The sequence below is a fragment of the Grampus griseus genome, assembly GCF_964374135.1.
Source record: "Grampus griseus genome assembly, chromosome: 4".
NCBI lineage: Eukaryota > Metazoa > Chordata > Mammalia > Artiodactyla > Delphinidae > Grampus > Grampus griseus.
Window position 1 is genome coordinate 17,426,753 of NC_138997.1, and position 19,393 is coordinate 17,446,145.

General features: G+C 34.1%; 1 protein-coding gene across 2 annotated transcripts in view; it reads right to left on the reverse strand.

Annotated features, from left to right (window-relative positions):
* The window catches only part of DNAJB14 (DnaJ heat shock protein family (Hsp40) member B14), a gene marked incomplete at its 5' end in the record, with an annotated part of 41,110 nt that overhangs the window by 18,930 nt on the left and 2,787 nt on the right, over positions 1-19,393 (reverse strand). The window contains 2 exons of one of the 2 annotated variants that reach the window (XM_082652949.1): positions 1,377-1,522; positions 7,916-8,087. In XM_082652949.1, coding sequence (XP_082509075.1) covers positions 1,377-1,522; positions 7,916-8,087 — 318 coding nt within the window. The remainder of the gene's footprint in view (positions 1-1,376; positions 1,523-7,915; positions 8,088-19,393) is intronic. The other variant, XM_082652950.1, reaches the window with a different exon arrangement.

Genomic DNA, 19,393 nt, shown 5'->3' on the forward strand with positions numbered 1-19,393 from the left:
ACAATCACCTTTGTTAAACTCCTCTAAGTGTCTGTGTGGGGTGACATATATGTTGCTCACCTCTTCAAAACACAACACAGCCTGTAAAATATTGGTAGGTTCACTTACTGTTATTCTAAGACCGATAATGCTAACATGACTTCAATACAGAAATGGGAGAAAGAAGCAGTTAAATGTCTTTAACATTAATGAAGAATTAATACTGAAATCATCTAACAGATCACAAACATGCAAATAACTCACTGCCGAATGTGTTTAGACATCTTAAAAACACAAAAAATTTTAAATTAAATGATTTTAATTCAGAAAGTGAAAAAAAGGTTTTTAACTTTGGGGGGGAATATGTGCTAAAGTTAGTGTTTTTGAGTAAAGCAGCTTTTCCGATGCTTTCAACACACCACTTCTAATCTAAGGAGACAGAGAAGGCTCTCACTGTCACAGGGACGGTCTACTTTCGCCAGCACCACTTTGGCAGCTGCTTTTACTGGAAAATATTAATAATCCCCAAATGTATTTTGCTTGCCAACTTCTTTTAAAAAATGAAACTGTTTTGCAAACAATTTTAACAGTATTTTTATGAATGACAATTGAGTCGTCTATCTTTTAGGAACATTTAAAATGATTATCTCCTTCCTGTTATTCCAAGACCCCGGCATTTCACTGTAAACATCATACATTGGCTTTATGAATGCCAAATTCACAAGAACAAATAATCGCAAATTTAAGCATTTTCCTATGAATCAGAAGTTAACTATTATGAATAAATTGTAATAAACATGAATTATAAAATCAGTTCTCTCACACTTATTTACTAAATTGGCAAAAAAACTGAAATAATAAGAAAGAAAATGAAGAAAATATTAGCCAAGAGAAAAGAAACATTCTTGAAAAAAAAATCACAGTAGTTAGAACTACATATAAAATATGCAAAAATTGGCCAGAGTTAACAGAAATAGAAGAATACTGGACAAATAGTGATTCCAAGTAATTTCTCAATTCTAGACAGTCTCTAATATCTTAAAAACTCATAAAAAATATATTGCTTTTAGTTCTTTTAGAACCAGCTGGTAACATGCTAGAAGCTCATGCATAATCATCACACTACTTGTGTGTAGTAAACTAGAAGGCATGCACGCGTATCTAGAAAAGTTACTTAGAACTTTGCCAAAACTGACATGTTGCTTTTGTGAAGCCAAACAGCATTTGTTTGGCTCTTGGTATAACAAGTTAACAGTGAAGTTTTAAAGGATTTTGAGGAGGCTTGCTTATGCTGGCCTCTAAATGCACCAGTCTAAAGGCAGAATTTAATATTCTAAAACACTGTAAAATGGATTCTGAAAAGGGCTTAGAAAATTGCTTTAAAAGGTTTACTTTACTTTTAAAAGCATCTGTTGCTCCAGGTGCATGGTTTTTGTCTGGATGAAACTTCAAAGCAAGCTTTCTATAAGCTTTTTTCAAATCTTCATCACCAGCATCTTTGGTAACTCCAAGTACTTCATAGTAATTTTTACATTTGTTTATGCTGTGAACAAGAGAATGTGTTACATTGTAAGTAAACTTCAACAAAGAGCTTCGAGTAATACCTCTATTTTTTAATTTACTAGAATAGTATAAAGAACTGTCTGTGGACTGTTTTCTCGACATCAAGTTATAGTTTATCCATTAAGGGTTATTGCTCCATTCTCTTTTTCAATCACAGACCATTTTTCCAACCTCTCCCAATCTAAGAAGAATTGACCATAAGAATGTCCTTGGTGCAATTTATCACAACTACAGAGAAGCAAAGCAAAGCTCATAACAAATGTGGATGAAGGACAGAGCACACACTGTAACTAAAAGGAGAGAGTAAGAACAATTTTATAGTACTCTTAAGTGCATAAATAAATTCCAAAACTCCTCGCAAGTATGTCACAGCTAAAGATTAATGTGCATTGCATTCCAAGAGTTTTATTGTTGCATAATGTAACCTAACCAAATATCAAAGCAACAGTTTAGTGCATGCAGGCAATTACAGTACCCTATGGCTTCAATGTCAAGGCAAGTTAATTCAGCTAGGCAATGATAAAGAAAATTCATTTGTGTCAGTCTCTATGAAAGATAAAATCTCATAATAAAATACATCATGGACTCAAAAATATTTGTTACACCTGATTTTCATTATGATGAACATACTCTTAATGATTACTTACATGTTTATAACCCTAAATATGGGTTTATAACCCTAAAAACATGTTTATAATCCTAAATATATTTAAGCCCAGAGTCTTTGAAGTATGTTAGGAAAAGAAATACTCTGAATGGAGCAGAGAATACTAATCCTTTTGTATGCTAACATTGTCCCATGGCCTAAAAATTTTTCTTCACTAAAATACAGCTATATTTTAAATATTTTTTGTTGAGTACTATATAACTTTAAATGTGTTCCATGTATGAGAGCCCTGATGACAGAAGTAGTAAGAAGTAAAAGGATCTGAGGCACAATTGTTCCCTGACAGCTAAAGAACTGCAAAGGCTGACTTGAAATTTTCAGAGAAAAGAGACAAGATTGATCTTATTTCGCTACTAAACCTATTAGCCATCGCAGTGCTTGGTACATGATGGGTTCTCAGTAAATATTAATGGAATAAATGAACCTTAACTCTCCTTTCATAATGAAAGCATTCATCATTTGTTATATGAACAAGGGGAAAAAAAGAACACACTGAAAATATTATAGAATTTTTTAATAATCACAACAAAAATCTGTTAGGCTTCTTCAGAGTAATAATAATTAAAATTAGATTTTTCTACTTTAGATACTTAATAAATATGAACACAAGTCAATATTATTTCATAAACATGACATTTCCTTTATTTAGTCAATAATATTTATTGAGCATGAACTACGTCCCAGGGCACTTGAGATCTGTTAGAGAACAAAACAGAGAATGATCACTGCCTGTGTAGAGACTCATTCTCCTAGATATGTTAAGAAACTATGTGATAGAAAAAAAGAGAAGAACGACATGTACAGAACACCTACTGTGTGTCAGGCACATATCCACAACCCCATATCCATGTTCCAACATCCATAAAGTTCTGAAAAATGGAAGTTATTCTATAACTAACTTGACTGCAAAAACCTGACCTGGACTTTCAGAGGCAAAATTTCAAAGGCAAAACTGAACTGATGTGAAGCTGCTATAGAGTCTTCATTTATCACATTCAAGTGTAATATCTGTACCTGTTGCTGCAGGAATGGCACTATTAGGTTAGGGCTGCTTACCAGACCCTGCTAAGACATTATGTAATTTATAACATATGCTCCTTATTACTTTTCGAAAATATGAAGATCTCGAGTTCCAAACTACATCTGGTCCACAAAAATTTCACGTAAAGAATCGTAGAATCTTATTATGCTGATTATTTTATACAAATTATCTCATTTACTCCTCATTAGGTAGATACTATTCCTATTTAACCAATGAGGAAATCAAGGCTTCGAGTGGTTATGTAAATTGCCAAATGTCTTATAACCAAGTAACAGATGGAAACCAGAATTTATTTCTTCAACAAAAATTTACTGAATATCCACTTTCTGCTAGATGCTGTTTCAGACACTATAGTGGTAAATAAAGCAGTCAAAAATTCCCTCCTCACATTAAATTTACAATTGGGAGAGAGACAAGCAATTAACAAATATAGAAGTAAACTACGAAGTACATCATATGACATCATATGGTGATAATATATTTAGAGAAAAATGAAGTGGCAAAGGGAAGGAGTGAATGGAAAGAGAGGCCTGCTATTTTAAATAGGGCGATTAGGAAAGGCCTCACAAGTGAAGCTTCAATCCTCAGTTTGTCTGACTTGAAAATCCTGCTGTCTCAGAATCAGAATAAAGAAGAAAAGGAGCCCATTCAGACTCCAGACCAACCAACCACTTCCTTCTATTTGCTCTTCTAATCAGTGTTTAAACAGATTCTCTGTTGGTTTTGGTGCCCCAAACATGCCTTCTCTGCCTCTCTTCTTGTTTAGTTAGTTTCTACAACGTCTTCAGAACTCAGCTGAGCTCTTCCTTTTCTCAAGAACTCAGATTCCTCAAGACTAAGTTTGGTGACCCTCTTATATTCTCCCAAAGCTCTCTGAACTTAGCCCTATCCCAGCAATTATCTTAAATGTACCACAGCTATCAGTTTACAGGTTCGCCTACTTTTCCAGACTATTAGGCCCCTTGAAGGCAGGGATTGTGTTTTGTTCACTGTATGTGTTGAATGGATGGATGACTAGTACAATTTGAGGGCAGAAATGGTGAAGATCTAAAAGTCATTTTTGGACCAAAGATAGTAAGTGCTGTAAGAAAAATATAGTTGGCACCAAAAAATCAATTTGGAATAGAAGACTGTGGGACAAGGACCAGAGCTAAAAATATGACAGACACTATCTGAACACAAAAGACAAAAGGCAGTGATAAACAAAACACTGAACAATCCTAAAGTCATTACTACTTGCTTTGAATGCGTAAGATGTTTCCTTATGCACCAGATTAATCCTATAAAATTATTTTGTTGATTATTTCCTGAGCACAAAAGGCTAGGCAATAGAAAAGGGCAGTCTAGGAGAGGGCTGCTGGATAGTATAGGGAAATTAGGTTGGAATTCACCTTCTAGAGATTCACCAGTCTTCTAGAGATGGGTCATAAAGCTAAGTACTGTCACAAAGAGAAAAAAGGTAGGAAAAACAATTATTTCACTAACTCTTAGCCGTATCTAGCTCTACCATATCTTCCTTGCACTGAATTTTTCATCATATATTAGAGAAGAAATTCTTTGAGAAGCTAGCAGAGAGGTATAAAGTCAACATTACCAATGGACAAGCTGTAGAGTACATATCTCAAGTAATGCTACAAATATACTCATTTACTTAATTTTTCACACCTAAATGAGAAATTACCATTCACAAATTAATTTTATTCTATATATTGTTCATTATACTCCTGTTCACCAACTAACTGCATTTGTCACATTTTTTTATAGTTCGCTCCTTACTGAAAGATTCAAACCTTCTTCACCATCCTCACCAAAGAATAAAAAAAGAAGGAAGGAAGGAAGGAATGAAAGGAGGAAGGAAGGAATGAAAGGAGGAAGGAAGGAAGAAAGAAAAAAGAAAAGAAAAAAGAGGTAATCTATTACCTGCCCTGGAAGAAAATATTGTGCAAAAAGGCCGGAAAGATATGTCTGGGAGCTCAACAGGGGAGATGTATGCATGGCTCAACTTTTATGTCTTCCTTTATGTGTGAGAAAGCATTCTGGCCGTGGAAGGAGGGGTTTCTTTCTATTCTTTTTTTCATATATTATAGATGATTTTTAAATAAACTTCAAATTTAATTGGTGTTTAGGAAAATAATTCTTTACTGCTGAGACAAAGGATTATTTATTTTATAAATTTAGCACAATGGTTTATTTTCTTTTCATTTAAAGAACTACAGCTTAAATCCAATCCTAATGAAATCCCCATAATTCAAATAATTTTAACAGTTATACAGAAGTGTTCCTAATTGATAAATATAATGATGGCCAGTTAATGATTTCTCACTGATCTTGTAAATTTTTAAAATAAAAGATGGGCTTTTTTTCTATGAGATATTAAAAGTCTCTTTAAATTAGATCCAGGACACCTTTTGCTCTGTAATTTTTCAATATATTTCAATGCAAAGACAACAAACAGTGCTTAGTTTCACAGAATATGAGTTTTTACAAAGCTACACACTTTTTCTTCAGTCTTACTGTAACCTAGCTCTTACTTATGCAATGGATGCAGTATTATTGCATGGCTTCTCCCATTGAGCCAAACTGTCACTGGGCAACTTGTCTGCATAATCGTGCTAACCAAGATAACATGGCTTTCTTCAGAAAAATCCCCTGTGTATAGATAAAACAAAAACATACAGCATGTGTTTGCTGGTGATCTGTTACCTCACTAAAGTGACACTTACAAAGGCTAATATAACGAGTAATTGTTACATGAATAGCTAAGCAACTCTTATTCAGTATAAGGTACCAAGAGAAATACTTTGAATAACTTAGGGGTTCTATTAAAGAATGTTCTGATCTTATTTATCCCCAAAGGACAAAAACTTCATTTATTTAATTTAAAAAAGGTATGCTAAAATTATTGATAAGAGAAACAATCCCTAATACAGGTATACTACTAAGCTAATACTTGTACTCCATAAAAATTCAGTATCAAACTTGGCTGGGTCCACAGTGCTAGCCAGCAATCCTCCCATTCCATCTGCCTTTCCCCTCTGCAAATATTCTATACCTTTACCACTCTTCTCAAGCTTTCAATCTCATCTCTTTTCTTCTAACTGTCAGAGGATAACTTCAACTCCAATTTCATAGAGAACACAGACCCAAAAGACAGGAACTCCCTCAACATTTTATTTCCATCTGTCCAATTCTGGCCATATACAAAGGGGATCTGCACCTACTATCATCTTTCATCTTTCACACAATTCACTCTATTTAGGTCTTTCACTGAGAACAAGTTCTCCCAGTAAAAAGTAATTTCTACAAGAAAATAAAATTTGTTTTTGGAGAGATGTGCTTTCCTGAAACACATTTCAGCACACTGTTTAATTAAAGGTTTTTCTTAAAGAAATTCAAAAGCAAGTCTCTCATTTATTCACTTATCTCACTTATTCAGCCACCTCTGACACAATACTACTGTTATAAAAGTCATTAGCAAGATTATTTATAATTCTCAAAGTACTTCACTACCATTCAGGCTAATCAAATATCCTTTACCATGATTATGGAGTCTTTGTTTCTTATTGTGGTCACACAGATAAAATGTTACATTCAAGCTTTAGCGTCTGAATATTTATGAAGAAAAGCAAAATATAAATACATTGATACTTGATTTAAAAATAACTTCAATTCCAAATTATGGTGAGTAAAAAAGAATTAACTAAAAATAAGAATGGGAAAAAAAGGGTGAAAAAAGAAAGAAAATAAGATTAAAAGAGAAATAGGTAAGAAAGGGCAAAAGAGAAAGAAAACTAGCTTTACCTACTTTTCACTTAAGCTAGTTCACTGTACTATTCACTCTCTATGTTGAATTATCCGATTAATCACTGTTCAGAGTCCTTCATCCTTATACTTTAGTTTCCTTAGACAGCAATTTCAGTACAACATCAATACAGTTTCCTTAAGCTACAGCAGGAGACCATAACAGTATTTTCTCTAGTGTTTCATATTCAGAAGTTCATTTTCTTTCCAGAAAATCTTTTCGTAATTATAAAATTAATAAAGTCAATCTCCAAAACCCAGTTCATAATTTTCCAATTCTACCTAATTCTTCTGCTTTAAGTAGAAGTGTATCATGAAGTAAAACTAAAACACTGAGACAGAATGATCAGAGTAAGAAAAATATTAAAAGGAGAGGACATTATAGTGTTTGCATATGTATAAAGATAGCCTTAAAGAAAGAATATAAACAGAAAAAAAACTATCCTTCATTAATATAAGTAGGAAATTGAAAATGCTGCTGCAGTTGCCCTCAATCTTCTTCTCATATGAAATTCTCCTGCTTTCATATATATACATATATATATGACAAAACAATTCTTTACCCTCTTTCAATATTGTTATCTAAACACTGTACTGTGTCAAAAATTGAAACAATTTGCCTCAAAAAATTTCTTTCTGTAAGTAGCTTTGTGGCTTATAGTTACTTTAAAAGATGGAAACTTCCAGAGTTGGTAATTTACAGACTGATTTTATAAAGAATATAAAGCATAAGACACCCAGAGTTCAATTCCTCAATGTCTGTTCTGCTACTGAATTATAATCCAAACCCATTTTTTAGGTGTTACGACATTAAACTTATATTAGTATCAGTTATAATGGACACATAAGTTATTTATTCCTACCTGAGAACTCCATCTACTTGGTCTTTGGTGTAGCCTTTTCCACTTTCACCACTACCAGAGTAGCTGTCCTTTGTGCAGTTAGGCTTGCTATGATCACTACTACCTGACGGTTTTCGGCAATGAGGGCTATTTCCAGCAGTGCTTCCATTTTTCATAATTATTTCCAATAGCGCTGTGGAAAGATACAGAAAGCATACTATCTCTGTTTACATACACATGGTCTTGAGAAAAAAGTTATAAAGCTGACAAATTGTGTACTTCAGAAAGATACACCATAGGGTCTTTTAAAATAAATAGCAAGCATTCCCTTATGTACTTAGCTGTTGACAGACTACCGATCACCATTTAGAAGTAGAATATTAAGAAGTTTAATGTTAGTAACTCAAAATTACTATCATCCAATAACTTATGACATACTTTTATTTGTCACATCATGGTGAAACTGCAGAATACCAAAGAAAAAGATAGTCCTTAAAGTAGCCAATGAGATTACCTAAAAAGAAACAGAAATTAGACTTCCTATTTATTTCTCAGCAGCAACAATGGCAGCTAAGTGAGTAATATCTTCAAAATACTTAGGGAGAATAACTGTCAACTTGAGTTCTGCACTAATTTTCTGAAAATTAGATAAGATTAAAATAAAAACATTTTTCAAACAAACAAAAACTGAGAAAATTTACCTCTAAGATTTCACTAGAAGATACTTAAAATACACATTTTGAACAAAAGGAAAATGCTTGCAGACAGGCTGAGATGTAAAAGGGAATGGACATCATGAGGTCTAAATACTGTGGAGCAAACACTGTGGTAATGTGTGAGTAAATCTAAACTGAGTCCATAAAGCAACAGTATATGTCTAGGATCTCCTAGAAAATACTGGAGAGGCACAGAAGAGGGTAGAGAGAATATATGAAATAAGAATGGCCATGTATATTCATAATGATTAAAGATGGGAGGGTGGGAGGGATTGATTAAACTATTCTCTCTCCTTTTGGGTATGCTTGAAACTTCCCACAATGAGTTAAAACTAAACATTGAAAAAATAAAATCAACAGAACTAAAAGGAAAAAACAGAGAAACCCACCTTGACAGTAAAAGATTTTAACACACTTTTAATCCAAAACTGACACTGGGTCGATTAAATAATTACTAAGGATACAAATGACATAAACTTCTAATTTATCAAGTTTGATCTAAGAAACATAAAGTAATTATATCCAACAAATGTGAATATTCATTCTTTACAGGCACACAAGGAATGAAAATTGACTACATTATAACTAGACCATAATATTATCCTCTTCAAATCTCAAATAATTAGTATTATAATATACTACAATCTCTGAGCAAAATGCATTTAAGTGAGAAATCAATTACAAAAATGTAACTAGATCACAAATGGGTTGGAAAGGAGAAGAGTCTAGAAAAACTCATGTATCAGAGAAACAATCATAATATAAACAAGAAAATGGAATTGAAGAAAAATGAACATACTACATATCAGATTTTGTGGGTCATCAAATGGTGCTGGCACAACTGGAGAGCTAAATGAAAAACAATGAATCTGGACCCTTCTTCACACCATACACAAAAATTAACTCAAAATAGATCACACACCTATATGTAAGAGCTAAAACTATAAAACTCTTAGAAGAAACTATAGGAGTAGATCTTTGTGACTTTGATTTAGTCCAAAATTCTTAGATTTGACAAATTAAGTAAAGTGGCAAAAGAAAAAACAGAGAAACTGGATCTTATCAAAATTGAAAACTTTTGCCCCTCAGAGAATATCATCAATAAAGTAAAAAGCCAATCCACAGAATGTGAAAAAATATTTACAAAATCATATATCTGAAAGAGACATATATCTAGAATATATAAAGGATTCTTACAATTCAATAGTAAAAGGACCAAAAACTCAATTAAAAATGGGTAAAGGATCTGAATAGACATTCTCCAAAATAGATATACAAGTGATTAATAAGTACATGAAAAGTTGCACAACGATATCCACTAGGCAAATGAAAATTAAAACTACAACGAGATACCACTTTACATCCACTAGGATGACTATCATCAACAAGATGGACAATAACAAGTGTTGGCAAGAATATGGAAAAATGGGAACCCTTATACATTGCTGGTGGTAATGTAAAATGCTATGTCCACTTTGAAAAATCACCTGGTAGTTCTTTAAAAGATTAAACATATAGTTACTATTTCACCCAACAATCTTATCCCTGGGTGTATACCCAAGAGAAATGAAAACATACATGTATACAAAAACTGGTTCACAAATGTTCATAAGAGTATTGCTCATAATAGAAAAAAGTTGAAACAATTGAAATGTCCATCAAATTATGAACAGATAAATAAAATGTGATATGTCCATATAATGGAATATTATTTGACAATTTAAAAAATGAAGTATTGATATATGCTACAACATGGATGAACCTTGAAAACATGCTAAGTGAAAAAAGCCAGTCACAAAAGACCACATATTGTATGATTCCATTTATATGGAATGTATAGAATAGGCAAATCTACAGAGACAGAAAGATCAGTTGTTGCCAAGGGTTACTGGGGAGGGAAGGATAGAATTGGGGAGAAATGAGGAGTCATTGCTAGGGAGTATGAGGTTTCTTTCTGTGATGAAGAAAATGTTCTAAAATTAATTGTTGTTATGGTTGCACAACTCTGAACCCACTGAATGGTATACTTTAATTGAATGAATTGTAAGGTATGTGAGTTACATCTCAGTAAAGCTGTTATATATATATTTTTTAAAATCCAGCATTGTCATTGCCACACGGCTTGTGGGATCTCAGTTCCCCGACAAAGGACTAAACCCAGGCCACAGCAGTGAAACTGCTGAATCCTAACCACTAGACCACCAGGGAACTCCCGATAATTATTCTTAATATTTTACATATGAGAAATTTCTTCCGTATCTTTTTCCTAGCTAATGCATTCAAGAGGTCACCAAAGACATACAATATTCAGTTTTTATAACAATCTAGCTGTAGATGGTACAGAAAGGCTCTTAATTAGACACCAATCTAGTAGTTATTAACAATATAAGAATAACATATAGTTAACTTTTAACTATAGTTTAGATCATATTTAATGCAATCACATTAACCTTGAGAGCACAAGCCAGCACGGTCTAGTGGGTAGTAGTTCACAACTTTTTAATATGAAAAATTTTGTGGAAATTCTGGGAAGACAACAGCTTACATTTTAAACCTCATACATTAGAGCAATTAGATAGCAAAATCAAAACCTCATGTACAAAATCCCAAAATACAAGAAGGTGGGGACAAGCCACCAATAGTTACAAGATCTATGTGGGTAGTATCATCTGTGCAGGAAAAAGCAGAGGACAGTAACAGGGCATTTTACCAGTCCACAGAACAAAATAACTGCAAAATAGCCAACAGGGACTCTCTATGAAGCAGAGCAGGCGAAAATGAGAAAAGTGAATAAAAAGGAAAGGGTTTTGCTCACTACAGTAGCATATGATTGAAAGGGTTCACAATAAACTCTTAAGGGCATCCAGTCACTACAATTCTCAAAACTAATCAGTCAAAGCTCTCCTCCAGAACAAAGTCACACCAAGGAGAAACTGCTGGGAACAGGATCCAAACTGAAGAGACAAGAGGCAATAGAAAAAAAAGAAAAGCGAAATTCCAGATAAAGTGGGGAAGGAGAAAGGAGTGAGGAGATCTTATATAGCAAGGTGACATACTTTCAAACATTACACAGAAACTGGAGAAGATCTCTGTGTATTTAGAACGGCTAACTAACTTCACATAAAAATGAATAAAAGAAAATGATAGAAGTGAAATCTGATACAAAGTTACATTAAAAAAAAAAAGAACAGGATAAATCTCTGAACACAATGAAAGCACACCACAAGACTTGCCAACAAAATAGGTAAACACTATAACCTACTATTTCTAAACAAGCTGAAAAGACTTTTAAAAATTATTCACAATACAAAAGAACAACATAAATTAGAATTAACCCCCCCCCAAATTATCTACCCATAGCTTAGGTGATAAAACTCAGGAGACAAAAAGAAATGGAAAAATCAATTCAAAGAAGAAGAATTAAACTAGAAGAAACAAAGAGTTAATAAACACAACAGAACTGCTGTGTAAATGAAAGAGAACATAAAAAGTACAATTTTTTAACTAAAACAAATGAAAAAGGCAAAAAATTAGAAAGAAAATGGCAAATATCAAAGATAGTTAAAGAAGATCCAACATACATATAATGAGTTCTGAAGAAGAAAAATAAAGGAAATTAAACCAATATAACAATAATTGGAGAAAACTTTTCTGATATAAAAATAAAAACATCTGAAACCACATAATGAAAGGGCCAATCATGTACCTAAGAATACTGACCCAGAAAAACCAACATTAAGATATACTCTACTAAAATTAATTGAGCATCTAGTCAAAAAGATCAAATGGCTTATTTTCTTATAAAGAAAATCAGATTGTCATCAGACTTTGCTCATCAGTAGTACTTGCATAAAACAATAGAAATATATATATAGATACCCAAAGAAAGAAAATTTGAATCAAGGATTTTGTATCCCTCACTAACTTCAAGCATTAAGACCCACAGCTGAACTGTTTTCCACATTCCAGAACTTAGGGAGCATAGTTCCCACAAGGCCTTCCTAGAAATCTACTAGAGAACAGGCTTTAGAAATCCAAAATTAGACATACAATGACATAAGGACTGATGGTGAACATTAAATGTACAGTGACCTATTGAGTTAAAACTGAACTACAATTAAAAGAGAGCACATAGTATGTAGTAATAATATGCTCTGACACTGTAGATAGGTTCAAATATTTTTTAAATGGTAGGATTCCTCTGTCTTTCCTTTTACTTGTAAAAAAAAAAAGATCATTTGTCTTCTCTTCCTTTCATTTTCATTCGGCAGCTGAAGCCTGGACCAAAGGAACTTATTGGGACCAAGGAAGCACTCATAGCCAAAAGCATGGCTAAGCCTGATAGGCCTGCACCAATGGGATCAAAAATGCAACTCATTACATACGGGGGAAAAATGAACAAATGAGTAAATTGATAATAACAGGAGCCACATTTCTTACTCTCAGAAAATGGAATTACAGGGGGCTTCCTTAGTGGCACAGTGGTTGGGAGTCCGCCAGCCTATGCAGGGGACGTGGGTTCGAGCCCTTGTCCACGAGGATCCCACATGCCATGGAGCTGCTAGGCCCATGCACCACAACTACTGAGGCTGCACTCTGGAGCCCGCAAGCCACAACGACTGAGCCCGTGCACCACAACTGCTGAAGCCTGTGTGCCTATAGTTCGTGCTCTGCAGCAGGAGAGGCCACCGCAATGAGAGGCATGCACGCCACAGCGAGCAGTGGCCCCCGCTCACCGCAGCTGGAGAGGGCCCACACACGGAAGCGAAGACCCAACACAGCCAAAAATAAATAAATAAAATAAAATTTTAAAAAAACAAAGAAAATAGAATTACAAATATGAAAACACAGAAGGTTAGAATGAACCCTGTGGACTTCAAACGGAGGTGTGTGAATCTTTGCACAGACTGCAAAATTAATATAGATTAAATTACTACAGGCATGTGTATACCCACAAACACATATAACACAGAGATATACATACATGCAACATACACACACATACATGCATTCATACATACATATATTTCTTTTTTTAAGATTTATTTATTTATTATTATTATTATTTTTGGCAGCACTGGGTCTTCATTGCTGCACGCCGGCTTTCTCTAGTTGTGGCGAGAGGGGGCTACTCTTTGTTGTGGAGCGCAGACTTGTCACTGTAGTGACTTCTCTTGTTGCAGAGCACAGGTTCTAGGCGCGTGGGCTCAGTAATTGTGGCTCACAGGCTCTAGAGTGCAGGCTCAGTCGTTGTGGTGCATGGGTTTAGTTGCTCCACGGCATGTGGGATCTTCCCAGACCAGGGATCAAACCCGTGTCCCCTGCATTGGCAGGTGGATTCTTAACCACTGTGCCACCAGGAAGTCCCCATACATATATTTCTTAGCTCTACCAAGAGGACCTAGAGACAATGACATACCTGTAGCAACGAGCTTATCAAGTGTCTATATCTTAGTTTCTAAGTACCATTATCCACTAAAAAGAATCAGGACTCCTGGGGAGAGAACTGATTCCCAGGGCAGAGAAAGTAAAACGTAAGCCTGAAAACTTTTTTGTGCCAGAAAGTAAGGAAGTTCAAAGAATGATGAGGACATGTCAAAAAGACATAGCAGCCAGCTTGAAGGGGCTCCTACTGACTAAATCTGAGGCAATCTGAGCATCAAAATGAATAACGATAATAATGGATTAAATAGGAATCCATGAATCCATACTAATAAATAAAGTTAAGTGCCAACTAATAAACTGCAGAAGAAATAATGGAATAAAAAACCAACATGTGGCAACCATCAGAAATTTATTCTGAAAAGAATCATCAATGGATGCTAAAAGGAGTTAGTGAAAGTTTGTTGTGGAACAGGACATTTACAGTTTCAAAGTATTTTCCCACAAAATATTTATTAATTACAAGGGGGGGGGAAAGTAAGTTTAGAGTGGAGAAACCTGGTAATCACCAACTTCACCAAGTGATCAAAGTTAACCTCACCAGTAAGGACGAAATCAACATAACATGTCTCCTGATAAGTTACACTAAGAACATGGTATGCCTGCCAAAGATTCATAAGAGGAAATGTCAGCCAAACCCAAATTGAGGGAAATTCTATTAAATATCTGGTCTGCACTCATCAAAAATGCCAAGATCAAGAAAGAAAAGAGAGGGGATGTAAATTGGTACAGCTGCTATAGAGAACGGTATGGAGGTTCCTCAAGAAACTAATAATAGAGCTACCGTATGATCCAGCAATCCCACTCCCACTCCTGGGCATATATCCAGAGAAAAACATGGTTCAAAAGGATACATGCACCCCAATGTTCATTGCAGCACTGTTTACAATAGCCAAGACACGGAAGCAACCTAAATGTACATTGATAGATGAATGGATAAAGAAGATGTGGTACAGATATACAATGGAATATTACTCAGCCATTAAAAAAGAATGAAGTAATGTCATTTGCAGCAACATGGATGGACCTGGAGATTATCATACTAAGTGAAGTAAGTCAGACAGAGAAAGACAAATATCACGTGATATCGCTTACATGCGAAATCTAAAAAAGATGATACAAATGAGCTTATTTACAAAACAGAAACAAACTCACAGACTTAGAGAATGAACTTATGGTTTGGGTACGAGGGGCTGGGGTTGGGGAGGGATGGATTGAGAGTTTGGGATTGACATGTACACATGGCTATATTTAGAATAGATCACCAACAAGGACCTACTGCATAGCACAGGGAACTCTGCTCAGTACTCTGTAATAACCTAAATGGGAAAAGAATTTGAAAAAAGAATAGATACATGTATATGTATAAATAAATCACTTTGCTCTACACCTGAAACTAACATAATGTTGTTAATTGTTTGATTAAACAAGCAATTGTTAGTCAACTATACTCCAATATAAAAAAAAAAGAAAAAAGATATCTAGAGAACAAAATATGCCAAATAAATGCAACATATGTCCTTTTTGCTATCAAAAACATAATTGGGAGAACTGGCAGAATTTGAATGAGGTACATGCATTAATTTCATGAATCTGATGGTTATACTGTTGTTATGTAAGAGTGTCCTTGTCTTAAAAAACATACACTGAATTATTTAGGGGTAACAGGATATCATGTCTACAACTTACTCTTAATTGGTTCAGGAAAAAATATAATAAGAACAAATTGTGTATGTGTGTGGGTGGGGGAGAGATAGCAGGGAGAGAGAGGGAGGGCACGATAAAGCAAATGCAGTAAAATTTTATCAAATAGAAAGCCTGAGTGAAATGTACATAGGGAAGTCTACACTACTTTTAAGACTTTTCTATAAATTGGAAAGTATTTCAGAATTTTTAAAAACCTAAAATATGGAGGGAAAATAGAGTATATGAAAAGAAAATATAACTGTTTTCAGTAATTTTTATCAGTGAGGTAGTATTGGTAATATTACACTGAAACTATTATGTATATGATGTGGCATAAAGTAAATAAATAATCATGACACAGTCTATCATTTGCCATGGCCTTGAAAACCAGGATTACTACTGTGGAAGGAAAAAAACAGAAATAGAAGTGAGAAAAGTTTAAACACCCCAAAGTGCTTAACTTGAATTGGACTTACTAGTATAAACTTATTAAGCTGTTTTAACTTAAAAAAAAAAAAATTCCCTAGTCTGTACACTGAAAAGGCCCAGAAACAATGAACAATCTATTAGCCACAGCATCCTTAGTACCAGATTGTGATACTGAAACACCATTTTCCACTAAAAGAAACCAGGGCTTACTGGAGATATGGTTGATTCCAGGTCTAGTATAGGGAATATATAAGAGGAACCTGAAACCTTCTGTTATATTGACTTTCTGTTATATAAACTTTGTTATATTATGAAACTATTAAAGACTATTGCGAATGTGTCTGTAGGACTCAGGAGCTAACCTAAAGGTGTTCCCACTGGCCAGATCTAAAAAATAATATTATCTGCCTTTGGAAAAGGGGAGCCAGCTCCTTTTCTTGAAAACTGATAAAAGCAGTCAAGCACTTATCATATCCTGCCTTTCCTATATGAACTGCAACACTGTGTAACCCTAAGACAGGTGAGGGGAAAGTGTCTCTTTATAGAAGTATTTCAGCCAATAAAAGAAAAATTATTTTTTAAAAATGGTTAAAGCCAGATGTGAAAGTGGTTACATGTGTTTATATTTGCAGGTGGCCACAAAGTCCCTATGCATGCTAATTAGGAGTTATCTGTACATTCCCTTTCATTCTTAGCACAAACACATTCTCTCATGGACATCTTCCATGTTAAAAGCTAGATGCTAGATATTGTTAAAGCAGGATCATACAGTTGCTTTAAATTTTCAAGTTATTATGATACTGAGAATCTTTCTACAATTTCATGCATAGGAGCTGTGCTTAACAATGGCTGTGTGTATACATGCACTCACGCCAAGCACTCTTTGGCTCCAGAAGAGTGAAAATTTGGACAAGTTCCATTACCTCTGGGTCTCACTATCCAGTTTTATCATCTTAAAAAATGGAATCAGCAAGGTTTTCTGGATTAACAATCACTGGAACCAATGCCTGAGAAGGTAATGGATTCAGTTTCAAATACTGCCAGAATTTAGAACACACTGGCCTTTTCTGATTTATTAAATGTCTTAGCTATCATAGGAGATCTCAGTTACCACAATAATGTGCAGTATTACAAATATTAATTGGGCAGATACAGTACTTATAAACCAGAGTACATTTACTTTTGGTTTTAAAACTATGCAACCTTATTTTATGTGTTCACTTTCCAGACAAACCTTGCTTTGCTTTGCCTTGCTTTGTGGTTTTAATGTAATTTGTACTTACTTTAAGTATACTCCGTATTAAGGACCAGTGGAAAAGTAAATATAGTATTAAAAATGGTTATGTGGATAATCCAAAAGTGAAAAACCAAGATCTGTTTTTATTTCATAAGGTTCTGCTGCACACTTGTTATATATAATGTCCATCACTAACAAAACCTAAAATAAGAACACATGATTTGAAAAAAGGATTTTTTTCCTTCCTCCTCACAAACTGGAAATAGCTTTTATTTGTGTGATTATAAAAGTAATGTTGTTCAGCTCATTAAAAAAGACATAACAAAGTGAAGATCACTTATAAATCCTACACAAGAAAAAAAATCACTCAACCATTTTGGTATATTTAACTCTAGTTACTCTAGTTGGCTAGCTGTCTAGCTTCTTATATATTCTGAAACAAAATGAGAATAATCTACATATGATTGTAGCCTACCTTTATTAAGTTCATAATTCAATGTATATATCACTTAAGAGCAATAAATCTAGGTCCACATCATCTTTATTTTTTAAGACCTTGTTCAGAACTATTGCAATAGGGGAGAGAGAGCAGGCTGAACTCTGAATTCATTAAGACAGCTGGGAATTTTTAGCCAATAACCAGGGTGAGGTGGGTCAGTGGATGGAAAATTACTGAGGCACATCATCGTTTTTAATAGGTGCATAGTATATGAATGCAATGCAATTTATTTAATCAATTCCCACTGATGGACTCTTTCCAAATTTTTGCTACAGTGACAACGCTTATACATACATTTTTGCACACTTGTCCGATCATGGAAAAACTTCACTTGTGAATATATTACCATGAAAAGGCTTACAGCTATAACTTTTTCATTTATTTATTTAACAAATTGTCTTCATTGATAAGGGAATAAAATTATATAAACAAGTATTATTCCAGAAAATCTAGGCTTTACAGATGCCACAAGTATATGCAAAACACTGTTAGACACCTATGAGTAGAAAAGATGATTAACATTAAAATAGTTCCTGACAACAGGAGAGGAACAACTATATACATAAATAATACAAGGAATAAGTGCAAGGCAAGGAGAACTACATGTTAACTAAGAAGGGAATGAGCAGTTGAATCCAAACAGAGATTAATCCTAATTTAAGGTAATTATTTTATGCTTAAATAGGTAATTAAAAAATGACAGAAAAGAGACGAATACTATATTGTTAACTCCAAGGCACCATCCAAATACTTTTGCCATAGTATTCAATAGTAATACATGAAATTCTTATAGCTCTTAATAAAATAACCTTATAATAATCCTGTGAAGACTACAGATAAAACTGCGGCCCAGGAAAGGAAAGGGGAATGACAGGAATTGAGCCATTTTTGTGTCCAGCAGATACTTCCTATTTCATTCTTCTAGAATGTAAGCTCCCAGAGAAGAAGAACTGTCTTATTGTTCACTGACTCTCTAGTTCCTAGAGCAGTGCCTGCCACAAAGAAGTATGGATTCAGTAAATATTTGTTGAATAAATATATCCCCATTTTATAGATAAGGAAATTGAGGATCAGAAAGACAGTTATGGATGTAGGGGCACAAAACCATTAAATTAAGGCTCAAACCAAATTCAGTATTCTTTCTTCAACTATAATGTCTGAAATAGTTTGGTTATTAGCTGAAATTTGGAGATCATTTTATAACACTTCGTGCTATCAAAATAACTGTTCTGAATGTATAATTTACACTTGTCACTAAATTTTGATTAAGTCAGAAACAGAAGAAAGCGGAATTGTCTTGAAAGGAATAGGCTGGATAATACTACAGATGTGAAATGACAGTTTTAAAAGCTTTATTTTACCAATTTAAGTGTGACAAAGGAGAGAACTTTGAATTTTTTATCAGATTTAAATTTAAAAATAATGCAGCAAAAAAAAGAAGAAAAATCTACAAACATATGTCTCATCTGAGGGGAAAAATAAAAAGAGGA